Here is a 16,408-nt window from a genome sequence, read left to right as displayed (position 1 = left end):
CACAAAACACAATTATATTTTTATCTGTACATGTACATTTCTTTATTTCTTGAAAGCGCATGTAACTTTATGATATAATATCAAGTTATGTAATTGTATTTTGCAATTGTAGTACTTTCAGTACTATATACAGAATATACTATATGTAGGGTGGGTCTGTTTTCACTAAGGCCTGTATTTTAACCGGATACGCTGAACACATACATCTTTAGGACAATATGTAAAAACATCAAAGGGAGGGTAATTATAGTTTGTATCATATATATACTAGAGATATTATAACTGTATATACAGGTAAAAAGTTCTGATTTTTATTTAACTCGCATAAGGTTCCAAAGAATAATATCATCATCAGTGTGAAAGAAAACTAAGACATTATAATGTATAGAGTTCAATATTTGTATTCGATAAAATACTTAATAACAATATATTATTTACAACTGAATTCAAATAGAACAGTGATATACATAAATTTCAGATATTTGTTTTGAAAGCATCGTACTGCGATTCGTATCGTAGCTACAGTAAATGGACACCCTAGGCCTGTGAAGGTGGGTTTACAGGCTGGGAATCCACAAAACACTGTCCTCCCAGGCATGCACAAGGGGTGAAGACAGCGAGTCCAAAGGAACAAAGCATCTATGGACAGGTCCTTCCTCCTCCAGCACTTGAAGGCATTTTGATGGCTTGTCCTCTCTGGCAAATCCAACCCAATCAACACTGGCAATGATGTTTTGCTGCCCTAAATTGTTGATATGGTTGAAGAAGAACATTGCATGGCCAACAACAGTCTTCCCTGCATTGGTGCTGCAGCTAACAATTGAACAGTTTGTTGCTGTGCTGCAGTCCAAGAAGGAACCTCTGTAGGTGACCATGCTTCCTTCTTTGGATACAAATCTCTTGGCATGTTGATGCATTGTGATGCATCTGTTTGTACCCCAAGTTATTCCCATCTCTTCAAACATGTCGTATAGGTGGCCATACTCTTCATCTGTCAGTGTATGACTCCTACTCCTCCCACCGGCAAGTGAGGACTCCGGGTTGTGGATGTTTCGAACATCCCCAAGGTAGCCAGCAGCTCTCAAGATGGTTAACATCCACTGGATCTGAAAAAAGTATTGAACTAAATCATACACAGGCTATCTCATACTACTATTACTACTCACTCCCACATCAAAATAACTATGAATGTGTATGTTCACACACTCAATTAAGAACTAAAGCAAAGTCACATATGAATGTTACATAAGGTAACAATTAATGTATGTAACAATTAATTTATCACTTGTGGCATAGCATAACAAATGCGCAATCCTGAAAAACAAAGTTTAGCTTCTGAAAAATCCCAAAAAGATTATACAATTGCTTAAAGTAAGTACATGTAGCAGTATTTTCAAAGTATGTTTTAGAAGGGGGACAAGATTTCAGTCATTTGAGATGACAATCAATTAGAAAGCAAGTGTAATAGCCACAAAATGTATTCCAGTGAGACTCCTCGACATTGCTTTGCTGTATATCAATGTCAATTATGTATACAAATATTGATGTATAACAATCTTATACCAACGTAAATATGATGGCACATAATTACAATAAAAAAACACACCAATATTTGGACAAGTTAGCCAAGTAAGAAAACCACATCCATTATTGTTGATATGAAATTCAGATAAAAAAAACAAGTCATATATATACACATCATTATATGATACAAAAATTGCCCTTTTTTGTATACTCACTTCCATGTGTTTGATAGCTGCCAGCTCAGGATATCTGGCACCTGCTATTGCCTTGCTGAAGGTTGAATTCATCCTCTCGAAGGGAAACATCCAAAAATTGCTAACAGGGCCAAACATCCTTATGTAGCGGGGCAAGTGGTGCATCAGATGCATAACAGTACCCTGTGTAAAGAAATTGAAAACAAATCTTACTAAAAGTATAAGGAATATTGGAGGTGGGGTGGCAGAGATAGATATATAAATGCAAAGGGGATAAAAAATGATTAAGAGAAACATAATTAAAACAGTTTGAAAACTAATAGATTAGAGAAGGCTTTGCTGTGAGCACAGCAGCATATATTCCTATAATACAGAGTAATCATATGAATGAAAGCAGATTTGTACAACTGAAATTGTACCCCCAAAGCTATAGGTTATTCAGAAGCAGTTGTGGCTGTTAGATGTTTTTGTCATGCTGTTTGCAAGTGAAAACCAACTCATACCTTTTACCATTAAAATAACCATCAACAGGTTAGAAATGGCAATATAGTACATCTTCCATGGATTATTTCAATTTAAGTGACCTTGATTTTGGAATTCTAACCTAGTGTACATCTACATACAACACTGCATCAAGAGATGTACAGACACTGATCATCATAGGGTCATAAAACTATATCTTATTCTCAAACTAACATAGAATTCCTTGGAACAGCGTAAAGAATTTGAAGCATTTAAGAGATCATTAGTTATATTTACTGAATCCATTTTGTATGTAAAAAGTTCCGAAAAAATGGGGGTTATGACAAGCAAGTCAATTTTATAAATTGTTAAATAATTCTTTAAAGACCAAAAATATTAGCTGTACCAGATTACCAGACTGTAATCTATGATAATAAAATTTGCGGTAATATTCTTTAACTATCAAAATAAAAGATGGCTCCATCAGTCTAAGCTAACACAACTAAGACTGGAGATGCTTGAAATTTAAGATGTTCCAAGGATGGATGATGGAATTAACAGAAGAATTAAAGTCATAATGATATGAACAATCCATCATTTATGATGGTGGAATAAAAATTCCAATAATGCTCTTTTTGTAAATCTCATTTAATGGAAACATGTGTAAAAACCTAAATACACTTTATTTCTTACATCTTTTAAATAAAAATATATTGACTAAAATCAATAACCTTTAATGCACATGGAAAATCTCTTTCCATCAATGCTAGCACTCTGTGCCACTGTGCCTCCATCTGGTCCAGTCCTGCTACTTCAATCTCTCTTGAGTAAAGGCATTCTAATGCAGAGAGGAATTCAAAAAACGTTTGCCGCTGTGTGGTTCCCAGAGCATCTCTCAGGATGTATCGAAGGATTCCAGATGTGAAAATCTACAACAAATTTGTATGAAAATTATTCTTTTAATAAAATTATTAAAATTTTTCTACAGCTGACCTCCTTTGCCTTTTTAATTAAGAATGTGCTTTGACATTTGAGAATGCATGTATCTTTAACCTATATCAAGTGGAAGCACAAATAAAAGAGCAATACATCATTTCACTTCTTCACAACATCTTCTTTTACATAACCATTTTATATAATCTGTTGCCTCCACTATCATCATCACACTTACCATTCTGATATAAACAAGTATGCTGCAATAATTTCTAGAACACTGAAACCACATTATTGTGATATAGTTCACTTGGATTTTAATATCAAGAATTTTTAGTTAACTACCATCTATGAATAATCATGTTGGATAATGCAGAAAAAGTTTTTAAACGATTCATGAAATATCAGAAAAGGGGCATAACTCCTGATACAATAATCCAATAAAAAGGATATTGAAAACACATAACTACTTAAGGTGTCAATCATTTCATAACAAAAAACATTAAAATCAATTGGCTGCATATTGCACACAGTAACTAAAAAAAAAATTAAAAAAAATATAAGTTTATAAGAATTACCTTCATCCAAGTGTGACTTTTCATGCCAGTCGTCTTTGAGAAAAGAGTCGCAGGAAGGTCTCCAAAGTCTACAGGCACCTTTACATTTTTTAGACGCATATCTGCCTTTTCTTTCTCTTCCTTAGTAAGGGTAAAAGGAGCTGGAGGCAAGACTGGTTTAGATGAACGTGTTCTAAAAAGAAAATTGCATCCAAAAATGAAAACTAAAAATCGAAATTACTAGGTGAATTCTTGAAACAAAGTTAAAGCCAGATATGTATTGCAATCTATAATTGTCTACCTAGTAAACATCTGTATCAAAAAGGAACAAGAGTACCGCGGGGCGGAACAATATACGCCCGTCGAATGCCATATAGTGTTATATACTTTCTTACATTGAAATAAGATCTGCATCATTCTAAGAGTGGTTAGCCGACATGCTATAAAAAATGTAGGAGACTGCTTTCCTTGATGAGCACCGTTGAATACCATTAAGGTATCCACCCCAGGATTCCCATCGCTACTTTGTAACTGACTTCCTTGCAGCGACTTTGGGTCTCCACCCCCCAGTTGTTACTAATTGTGATAAGAAGATTGCAGCTTCATCCAATTTCTTGCTCATTTTAATGAGATAAACTGGATAGTTCAACAGTCATTCTCTCTCAAGAAGAACATATACTTAACAGTTATAGTCTTGCTTACTTCGTTACACTTTTTAATTTGAAACTTTGTTGTGTATACCTCTTGCCAGGTCCATGTGATTGCATCTCAGGTACCTGCTCTTGTACATCTGTAGAAATCGAAGCTGTTGGTGGTGCCTGGAAAAAAAATACACACATAAAAACAGCTATCTAAAACACATCCAAGATAATTTGTGTGTATCAGAGAAACTACCCAATACATGAAACATTGTTGGTTTTAATAATGTGTTGTGTTTCCAAAATAAAAGGTATATTACTGAATATATCCTTTTTATATAATCAGTCTTTCACGTGCATAGAACTGCACCCACAAAAAAAAAAAAAATTATGAACTCTTAGTCTTCAAGGTGTAGTTGCTGCTTTACTAGCAGAACACATGCAAAATGTGACACTCCCAGGTGTGAAGTCAACAATATAAAATTTGATAATTTGACCTTTCTAATGGAAATAATGGGAATTAGTACTGTTTCTATGAAAATGTTGAAATGGGGAGTTTGAAAGACGAAAAATAATGTTTTAACATACATGCATGTATATGTCTGCTATTTTAGCTATGAGTAATGACTGATATTACGTACATGTATACTTATCTTACAGATTCTGTATTGTTTTATAATTGTTGTAACTTTGTTGTAAATAGTTTACATTTCATCATGCTTGACCATATGTAAGACGAGTCTTTGACTCAATAAGTCATCAAGTAATAATATTATTTGAGATGGATTGAAAGTCTGTTAATCTCCCACCCAATTTGTTTTTATGAATTTGTTGAATCAACTCTTGGATTGAAGTCCTTGTTATTCAACAACCTACAACTTTTTTTTCATAAATCTGAAATAAGCCCTCACACCGACATAAGTTGTAAAAAGTCCCCCCCTACCTTCTTTGAATGCATTCTGTAAACAGAATCTGGGCAGTAATCTATGAATCGTCCGCGACTTCGTTCCTCTGCCCTGACCTTTGCTCCATCCTCTGTTCCATTTAGTAGCCTTACTAAATGTTCCGCAACGACCTTAAAATGAAAATGGATTCATTCAAGAACTTTTCTTTTTAAATTGCACCGATCAATAAAAGTATCAAATGTGATGATTTAAATCAATTTTGATAGTTTTGTACCTATGTATACAGAAGTTATCTGACTGTCTATCCGTTTCCTATTTATGTTTTAAACAAATATAATGGGTTTTTGTTTTTGCTTTGATTGTGAAACATTCTTGTGCAGTTTAAAAGTCATGCAAAATCATGTATTATCGCTGGATAACACTTTAATACCTTACCTTGATGGCATGCATTGGTTCTACTGGGGCATGACGTTGAGATAAGTCCAACCCAAGACGAAACCACTGGTGGCTTCCATGGCGACCGGTGTCCTTGGTGAAACCAGTAGTAAGACTCTGAACAGCTTTTCTGCACAAAAGAAAATTCCTATTGATAACGTAATTCAAACATGTGATTCTGCGATTTTCACTTTTATAAGATGCTAAGTTGCAGTGACAGAGTTTATGATAATTTGATATGAACAAAGGGTCATAAATCTATATAGTATGGCATGAGATATTATTTCATTATGCAACACATCACTATTCCAAATTTGAAGTTTGTAAGTGTGTAGGAACAAAGACACACATGCATGATGTGTACAAAATGTAAAAGACTAATGACATTTTGCAAAATATGTGACCCAAATTGCTTACAACTGTAACTTGTGAGTTTTTTTCAATATGGAAAGAGACACTTGTATTTACCCATTGCCAAACAACTGTTGAACTTTCATCGAGTCCAGGCACCTGGCTGCAAGCATTTCCTCCTTGTCCACTCTGGGAAACACAACATCCTTCTCTATGTTGCCCGAGGGAAAGGATGTGTCCCTTCGTAACAAGTCATCTGGTGGAAGAAATTTCCGACTGCCAAGGAAAATCACTTTCTCCAAAATGCAACTATGCTCACCTAAAAAAAAAAATAGATATATAAATAAAAAAACAAAAATGAAATGTCCAAACTTAAGAACATATGCTTTTTTGCTAATCAATATTTCATTGAATTGAAAAAAATACCAGAATCTTTTACACACATATATGTGCCGACTACATTCAAATTCATTGGAATCGAAAAGTAAAAATTACCCTTGTCACGTGCTTTCTGAATTGTTTGCAATTTTAGTGAGATATTGAATCATATTTCAATAACGAAGATGCTTAGATCTCATAGTAGCATTTGTAAAAATGAATTTTGTCACAAAAGATATCTGTTGACAAAATGGCTGACTAATAATCCCCGCCTGTGTTAAGAATTGAGGGTTTAAATTTTTCTCAGATTATTCTGAGGGCATTACTTCATAAAACAGGAGGTAATGCCGATCAATTTAGTACTTTATTTATGACATTATGTACCCTTGATATAAGGGTCTGTGCACTAAGTTCAGTATCATCTAAATCTATAGCATACTTTGTGAGAACAGCTGTAACAGCTTTTTAAACAAAAGGACAAACATCTTAAAAAATGGAGGTAATATCATTTTATGTACTTTAATTTAAATCCCATCATTTAATAGTATCATTTAGTACAAACTTTTATTAAACCTACCTCTATGTAAGGCTCAACAGGGCTGAACTTCATATAATTCTAATCTACATGTATATGATTTATACTTTATTCATTTCCCATCTATTACTAAGGGTTTTGGGTACCAAGTTATCAATGCAGCGCAGTGCTTTATGACGAGTAGGGTGACAAGCTTATACACTTGTTTTGCCAGATGACTTAAAGGGGCTATTTAGTCAAATGACAACCAGAATATCGCGATGATTATGAAAGTATATATCTTCTATCGGAAGTTTACCTAGTTGATAATAACACAACCTGAAGCCAACGTCCAGTGTGGTCAGTTTCATCTTTCGGTGATCATTGAATTGGTACAACATGAATAGCGCAATATCCTGGCATTTCAGTGAGAAGTAAACATGTACAGCACTACGCTGTCGACGGCAACACAGTTTCAGTTATAAGTAATAGTTCACACATAACACATTCTTGAATTTACACAATTCATTGCAAGTAAGAATTATAAGTATCATAATATATACCTTTTATCAGATATTTCTGTTCCCATTTGGATTTGAATGAAAACAAACAGTTTTAATTAGACGCACTGAGAGGGTGCTGCAGGGAGTTTTTCAAACTGCAGAAAGTATGATATCAATAGGTTTAAACTTATTTATAACGATGTTTGAGATGCTGTTTGAAGATGATTTTCTCGACATGACTTGTTCATATTAAAGGAGTAATCATATAGAATTTCGTGACTAGGTTATAAAAAACTTACTTCACTAAATTGTCCCTTTAAAGGTTACTTTAAAACATAAAATAACAGGGCATGACTGTAAAATGGGTCTTACAAATGTTATAACAATTACTTTTGCACATACCTTCTACTTTACAGTGAGGGCATGCCTTCAGTGCATTGTGCTGCACACGATGTTGTTCCTTAGCTGCCCCAGGCACATCACACACTAGCATCATAAGGCCACCCTTCATCAGTGTCAATTTCTTCCTCAACCCATCATAGGCCATTACACCATCCTTCAGAAGCAACAATTCTTCAACAATAATTCTGTTGAAAGAATTAAGATTGGCTGGTGTGCTGGGTCCTGCATTAAAAATTTAACAGAATCACATGAAATATGCATATTACTTTTTAGGCTTCAAGTTGGTGAAGGTTGAAAAAAATCATACAAACTGTCTTTATTAAAGCATTTGCATACCTGTCTGAAGCAGATGTGGATAAGTTGCTTTCCAATTGGTGGCATTGCTATTACCATCATTATTGTGTGTTTTACCAATTTCTTTTATAAACAATTATTTTCATTTTAAATAGTTTTGGTTGCAAAATGTTGTGGACTTAAAATTCAACAGACACAGTAAATGGGCTAACCAGGTAATGACAAAAATCATGAATCTTGGATTTAAAGTATCTTGGATTTTAAGTCTTTGTACTTGGAAGATTTTAAGTTTGGCCGAAAGGTAACTTTTCTTTACATAATACAATATCAAGCAGGGGGGGGGGGGGGGTATTTTACCTTCTATATACAACTCTATTGATGATTTCATTTCATGTATACAAGCCACCCTACATTATCTTGAAAACATACCACAGATCAGTCCAAAAAGCATGGCATATTTCATCTGTGTCCGAATCTGCACTGGTAGATTAAGAATGATTCCAGACTGAGCCCAAATGCTGTAATTTCTTGATGTAGCTTGATGATGATATGGATTAAAACCATCGGAGCAGTAGCTTATTGCAACTGTTGATTCCCCTCCCATCTCCTGCTGAAAATCACGCCATGATGGCGTGGAATGAATATCATTCATGACGAGGCTATCACCTCCCTGGTTTTCCTGAAGTAGTTTTGCCAAGGATGGGGTTTCAAACATCTGTTGAAGCCGAGGTATGATTGGAATAGTGTAATATCTAAAACAAAAAAAATAATATAAATTTTCAACAAGTTATAGCACAGTTTAATTTTTTGAGGAGGAAGGAGGCACAGGTTGATGATCATGATTTGCTTATTTGCTAAATCTCAACAGACCTATTAATTTCTAGGTTATATGTATTTGTTTCAAACCCCATTATTAAAGGACTTTCTTTCCTTTATCTTTTTAAAATAAAAAGACTAATCATTTTCTAACTCTTCAAGCGTATGTTTTTTGATATAAAGTATTCAGCTCATACAATCTACCATGTTTTATTTTATTTGTAATATTGTTTAGTAGCTACTGGTATATATTTTTGATATAGGCCGTACTGACAATATAAGGTCATGCAAGTTACTTTATTGGGTACGCTCCCCTTAAAATAATAAGTCACGTTCACTCATTGATTTGGGCCTCGATTGAAGTATCAATGTTTATATAATGCTGAATCATAACGAAAGACTATATATCACTATACCATACAGGGGTGTCAGACGATTCGCCCCCAAAAATCTATAAAATTCACTTATATGCGACAAGTTTTAAGTGAAATATCTACCTTTTTATGTAATATTCTGAAAGAGACATGTATTCAGAATGTTTGGGACTAATAAATGCTGACTTTGTCGTTAGCAAAAAGCAGATAAAAACAACTGAATTACTGTATAGTTAATGGAAATTGTTTCCCAGTCGATTTAGTCTAAATTGTTAACGGCGACCGCCTTAAAATTTCATGCCATAACATTCAGGTCATCTATCGTTGACTGACTTTGATAAGAATCAACGTTAACGGGAGTTACACACCTCCATCGCAACTCGTGTCCTAATAACATCAGTGGCAGATGGCTAACATATTCATAAAAAAGGTTCCGTGCACAATAAAAGCCTACCTTCATAACCGGACATGATGAGTTTGATAACCGGAAGTTCGTGATAGCGCGCGAATTCAAATCACGTCTAGTACGGGATTTGTTGTAAAGAGTTTTGGTAAGTTTTTATTTTACGTGTCCGATATAAGAGTGAGAACAAATATATCACCTGTTAATCGACATATTGAACCAATTGCAGACTTTCTAAAATTTTCGAGTTTCTCGGAAATGTCCGAGAAGTTTTTATTTCTAGGAGCGTCGAGCGTCGAGCGTCTTTATGATCATGATTTTGGAGGATAGGGGTACATTCGCGTTACCGGTTGAACCGGTTGAACCTGTAAAAACGACAGGTACAGATCTGGACCGAGGCTGACCTCAGGAAAATTTGGCACGTTTAGATTGAGGGGTCCAGACGTGCCTGACCGAAACTAAAATGCTGACTATTGCCAATTTGCGTTATTTCTTTCTAAAACAATGTCAAGTCACATGTAGTTTTTAAGTTACGTTATGTAATTCAGTGGACGGATGAAAGAAGGTCATACTATTCTTGAAACACTGTTTTTTTTTTCTCTCCGAAACTGTGGATTTTTAGCTCTGTTTATAGAACGGTCCAAGTGTGTTCGTTTATCGTCGAAAATTTCTGCGCCACACGTACCGTTTCAACCGGGATACGCGAATGTAGCCTAGGACACGATTCCCCTTCGTTTTGTTATCCTTCTCAATGGCATGCATTCATGAATACATTTCTAAAATAGTTTTCGAAAGTTTAGGAGATAGTTATGTTGCAATACAAATTCCTGAGAGTATTTGTTTTTGTTAAGCCATAACGATAAGGCAAAAAAAATACTTTCAGTGTTTCCGATATATTCTCGAAAAAAAAGTAGGGTTTAATACCATATTTACTGTTAGTTTTGTTTTTATTTTGGAAAGTATTTTTACTATCCTTATATAGAGCAGAAGGTCTTACTTTCATAGTCCATATCATTAAATGCAAATAAAAACTTAGAGTATGGGCAAAAATCTAGGATAATTAAAAAATAATAATGGCCTAATATTTAGTACTTAAATTGTCCATCATATACATGCTTGTAAAATGCGAACAAGTTAAGCCATTCAGTAGCTGTCGAAATTCTAGCAGATTTTTAAATGAAAGTATCATTGTCTACCGTGCACTAAATTCAGTGTAGTATACCTTTGAGCATCGGAATTTGTCCTACTGCACGCAGGGCATATTTGCTCCTTCTTGAATGTGAAAAACCCACAAGGGCAAATCATGTGTTTCTGATGATGAACGATAAGTTCATCTGTGATCTTGCATCTGTAAATGAACAACATAATGTATTCACACAACATAATGTATTCACACAACATAATGTATTCAAATGCCGGGCCGAGTTGCGTGCCCCTGTGGTTTGGGTTTGTGTTTGTAGCACAGGTGTTCGGGTTCTGGAATATTCGATTTATTAAGGTATCGTATATCATATCACTATAATAGTAACTAATTTTGTTCTAGCGGGTGTATACATAATATTAACTTATTAAGTATGGCACCCCACAAGATATCAAATTTCACTAGATATGGCACCCCACCATACTAATAAATTAAATATTATATATACTTTAGAACCTAATCATTTATCATTATGGTCATGTGCTATACCTAAATATTTACAAAAAAACTTACATTTCCTTGTGGTTTTTAGGAAGCTTGTTTCCAGGAACAGACACGGAATGGATCATCTGCAATACTGCATCGATATCGGCCTCACTGCAGGCGTATTTACTGAAGAACTGTTATAAGTTAACCGATATAACATTAGTTTAAACTTATCTTAAAAAATATATATATATACAGCAAGATTATACGTCTCTGATTCCAACGAATCTGAATTCGAGGCCCGGTCAAGGCTTTAATTTCAATATTTCATTCACCGGATACAATTGTTTGTTTAATGAAGATTACGACACAAAATTAATGAACTATCCGACGTTATTGTACTGTGTATTCAACATGTATGTATTTTGAAATATGAACTCAATTATTACCTCTAACATGAATGCTGTATATGTAATAATGGGAACCCCAGAGAACTGATGGACGGGTTTCTTCCATGGGTGTTTTTCGTCTGCCAAGAACCGACCGAGGTTTGTCATGGTTTCAGTTTCCTGCAAATGTTGCGGTATAAGTACATTAGAAAAATAATATCATAAGTTCTTCTGAAGACTTAATAGCAAATAATTATATCATGTGCTCATTTTTTTTAATTCCATATTCTGTTGAAGGCACGATACAAAGTATCGGTGATCGATATCACACGAAATACCAGGTGTCATAAGATTTACCGCTCCGCCGATCCTAACCATGGATCTTCCCTGTCTTCCAGGACCCCCACCCCTGGTTATCGTCCTGTATGGTAGAGTTGTTGGTATTTCAACTATGATAACTTATTTGCCCGGCACAATATCAAAATATTCTTATTAAATGTCAAAAATATATATATAATGTATCCAGTCCTGAATGGCTTTTAACACAGGTTAAAAATAAGCACTGTTATGCAAGCCAAATTATAAAAAAAAATCATAACTTTATAATTAGCAATAAAAAAAATCATGTTTGATTATGAGATTCAAAATGCAATTAATAGCTTTATATGCCCCACTAAGAATATCTATGTAGGTGAATACAGGCGAGGCGATTACGTGCCGTATAGGTCGGGAGTTCGAGGCCCGGACCGGACAAGAGTAAAACAAAATTCTTCCTTTGTCATTTGTTTTTGCTATTTCATCGAGTCAATAAATAGAGTGTTTAATACACAAATTGTATTTTGATTCGATAAGATATAAACAACCTGTCGTAATTGTACATTTGTGTTGTTTTTTTTATTTCTACCGGCACATACAAGGCAAATACAGTTGATTATCATTAACTTTTTCAAGCACTGCGGAAATCTGTAGGGAATAAATTAGAAAGTCTTGGTTATAGAATTATGACGTAATGCAATAAAAAGATTCAGGGCATTAACTCATTCACCCCTGAAATTTCATAATGAACTATTCCAACCTTTAAAATGGAAGAGTTAAAATGTGTCTTTAGGGGTGAATGAGTTAAAGGCTTGTAATTGTAAGCGATTACCAACTATCTTTGCCGTGGTAATTTTGTATGAGCGATAAACAAAGTCTTCGTGATGATGCACTATATATATGTGTGTGTTATTTAAAAGATGATCGTTGCTACAAGTTGTATACATACTAATAACTTTTACTTAAGGAACCAATCTAATTATAACGTGGTGTAATGAGAGATCTGATTTTAATTAGATTGTTAAGGAACCATCAGTTTGTTGGAAAATATGATATTCTTTGTTTATAAAAAAATACGATGAAAATTTGCAGGAATAGGAGAGTGGGGTATACACATCAAATTATCTATTATTAATGATTCAATAGTCGTTGTTAAGATTATTTAATTATTTTAAGCTTTAAACATAAGATATATTATAACAGATAAATCATGATCACATGTTATATTTAAAATAAACATCAATATTTTATTATGGTGTACTATACAAGATTTAAAGCGGGAAGCCGAGTTGTCATATTTTGGTTCCATCAAAGTTTTTACCTGTTAGAAGTGACAACTCTTTTCAAGACGTGCGTTGTAGATACACAGGTAAATGTATACACCGTATATTGAAAAGTCTACGCCTATGGATACCAGCGGGTGGTGCGATCACACCTGCTGGTCCTTTTACCTGCGGCTACCGGCAACTACCGGGCAGTTACCTGCAAATGCATAAAAAAAATCCAACTCTATTCATACATGTACCCGTGTTGTTTACTAGTTATACAATACATTGGTATATCCATTCACACCTGTTTGCATATTGTGATGAGTGTTTTTTCTACTATGATCTATGAGTTATTTGGTAAACTGACCAATGGGATTTGTCCATATAGTATATATTGAACTCGTGTCCGCAATTAGCCACACGTGCTGAAAGACTTTGCAGCCTTCAGACAAAGATGCAGACTCCGTACGTCACCATGCAAGATCCTTCACATAACCCTTGGACAGGTGAGTCAAAATACATTTACTATGTTTTCATACGTTAATATCGAGAAATCTTTGTCGTGGGATTTCTACATAAATATTTTTTTGATTTTATAATGGAGGCGAGGCGCGTGATATCTTTGACCTATTTGTATATTTATAGGCATTTCACTTGCAGGTACTTATCTATCTATAAACATGACAAGATAACACTTTCTTGCACTTATTTTTGTTGATTTCCTGTTGATTATAGTCTGTTTGTTTGTTTGATTTTGTTTAACGTCCTATTAACAGCTAAGGTCATTTAAGGACGGCCTCCCCTGTGTGCAAGATGCATGCGTGTAGTGTATGCGTGTGTATTTTGGGAGGCTGCGATATGTTCGTGTTTATCTCCTTGTGATAGCGCGGAACTGATGCCGACTTTATAGTGCTACCTCACTGAAACATACTGCCGAAGACACCCAGCAGGACGCCTCACCCGGTCACATTATACTGACAACGGGCGAACCAGTCGTCCCACTCCTAATTTGCTGAGCGTTAAGCAGGAGTAGAAACTACCATTTTTAAAGACTTTGGTATGTCTCGGCCAGGGGACAGAACCCAAAGCCTTCCTCACAGGGGCGAACGCTCAACAAATGGCCAAAAGTGAGGCATTGTCAAGGGAGACATTAGGAAGAAGAAAGTTATTTAGAAAGGAGAGAAGAGATAAGGTTCCAAATTTAGTCGCCTCTTACGATCATGCGATTGGGGGCAGCAGGTACAATTCTTACGCCCTACCTGCAGGGACGGGTTGTTGATTATAGACAGCGAACATACTATACATACCCATAATAAGTAAAATAAGTATTTGGCGATGATAACAGACTTTTGAAAGGATAACGCTTTAAATTAAATGTCATAAAATACACTGTAAGGTATCATAGTACATTAATAAAAAAAAGAAGTACTTTAATTATCAGTACATATAATAACTGAACAGTGTGTAGGTGTCTCCGCTTTGAAACCGAATGCATATGGGTAGATACGGGATTATTTAAGGGCTTGTTTAGGGGAATATATCTTTAGACTGAATGGATGGCGGAAGGTCCCCCTCGTCCCAAGATTTTTTTTCTAAAGTTTTCTTCAAATCCTACATTTAGACTCGAACTTCCATTGTAACAAAGACTCGTTCAAATTTCCATTTCAATGATATTTATACTTTTACTTAGTATTTCAAGTTGAACCAACAATATAATACTCAGTAATTCCAGTTAGGCTGTTGTCCCTCAAATTAATCGGATATTCGAACTGATGTCACCTAGTTGCCCTGGGCCCAGTTGTTCAAAGGGTGATTAGCGCAAATTTCAACTTTTGTGTATCTTTGAAACAATAATCAACCTAGTTCAAAACTTCCAGATATAAAGTATTTAGTAGATTAAATGTACATGTAAAATTACGAGTTTTTACCTTGTATATTGAAGTAATTAGTAAAGGTTGAAAGATGTCGTTAAACAGTGATGAAGCTAATCACAGTTTGAACAACTTGGCCCAATATCTGGATTTAATTGGACACTTGTCTTTGTGTTTCATATAAAGCTGCTAAGACCAATGCACATTATCTCATTCATACCAGTGTTCCTTACATTTAGATTATCTATAAAGACATTTTTCTGTGAATGAATAACTCGTCATCATTTATTTTCAAAATAGCACGAACTGCAACAGTTATTCGTGTCGTGATCTATACACACTGCTCTAAATATAAACCAAAGATAGCAAAAATAATGAAATACACACATGTTGAAATAGTTAGTTGATAACAAGTTTTTTTTTAATAACGCCGAACTAGTCTGAATGTTTAGTATTTGTGTTACCCAATCCCCAATTGATGAAAATTGCCATCAACAATTTGATTCGATAGGTTCACCGATTCTTTTCTTTATTGCCTTCAGTTCAATTCGATCAGGTATCAGTTTCTTTATAATGTTTAATTCCAAGTTTAGTGACAAAGTGAAAGCAATCTATCTGAATTTCAGTTCAATTCAACTTTATTCTCTTTCACAATACAATGTATAGAGAAACATATTTACAATATATTATGTAGTAGTAATTGTAGTGTTCGTAGTCGGTAGTACACAGTACTGTTTCATAATATATACACATTTATATCGAGGAGGTCAAATATTTTTTATTAATTATTCTAACAAAAGTACAAAGTTTCTTCAGTTTTTTTTTATATTAGTAGTATTCATCAATTCATAAAACTTAATTACATTTGGTCTCGTCCAAAAATATTTGTCTATATATAAAATTCGAAATTTGTTGTTGCGTCGTTATGTCGCCCAAGGGTTAGCCAACAATAATTATTGTAAGTGCCTGCATCGCCTCGAGCATACAATTTACCTGTACCAGCTTAAAACAACGGGGGTCAGACATCTGATCGTTATATGCATTCGTTAATTACCGACCTCCAACCCCTACTTTGAACTCCCTTCCATCAGCCAGCAGTGTCCCCTTTTCAATTAGATGATCGGGCCAAACTAGCCTCGGGGCAACTACCATTAAAAATGACCACCCAGATAACTTTACCTTGGAATGTTGAGGTTCACAGTACGGGGTCTGTATCTCATTTTCAATAGTTATTTATTTAAAATGGATTCTTCAA

At 34.7% G+C, this 16,408-nt stretch overlaps 1 protein-coding gene across 1 annotated transcript; it reads right to left on the bottom strand.

Moving 5' to 3' along the window:
• Positions 1–557: 557 nt before the first annotated feature.
• Positions 558–11,867, bottom strand: LOC110443119. Its single transcript, XM_021487120.1, has 13 exons — positions 11,760–11,867; positions 11,398–11,504; positions 10,906–11,031; positions 8,520–8,842; positions 7,797–8,018; positions 6,117–6,318; positions 5,649–5,778; positions 5,252–5,383; positions 4,412–4,488; positions 3,692–3,863; positions 2,912–3,109; positions 1,740–1,901; positions 558–1,106 (listed from the first exon to the last, which is right to left on the bottom strand). Exons 1-13 carry the CDS (start codon positions 11,865–11,867, stop codon positions 558–560), a joined length of 2,508 nt encoding a protein of 835 aa, XP_021342795.1.
• Positions 11,868–16,408: the final 4,541 nt, after the last annotated feature.

Source organism: Mizuhopecten yessoensis, unplaced genomic scaffold, assembly GCF_002113885.1.
Source record: "Mizuhopecten yessoensis strain PY_sf001 unplaced genomic scaffold, ASM211388v2 scaffold716327, whole genome shotgun sequence".
Taxonomy (NCBI): domain Eukaryota; kingdom Metazoa; phylum Mollusca; class Bivalvia; order Pectinida; family Pectinidae; genus Mizuhopecten; species Mizuhopecten yessoensis.
This window is presented reverse-complemented; position numbering and strand designations above follow the sequence as displayed.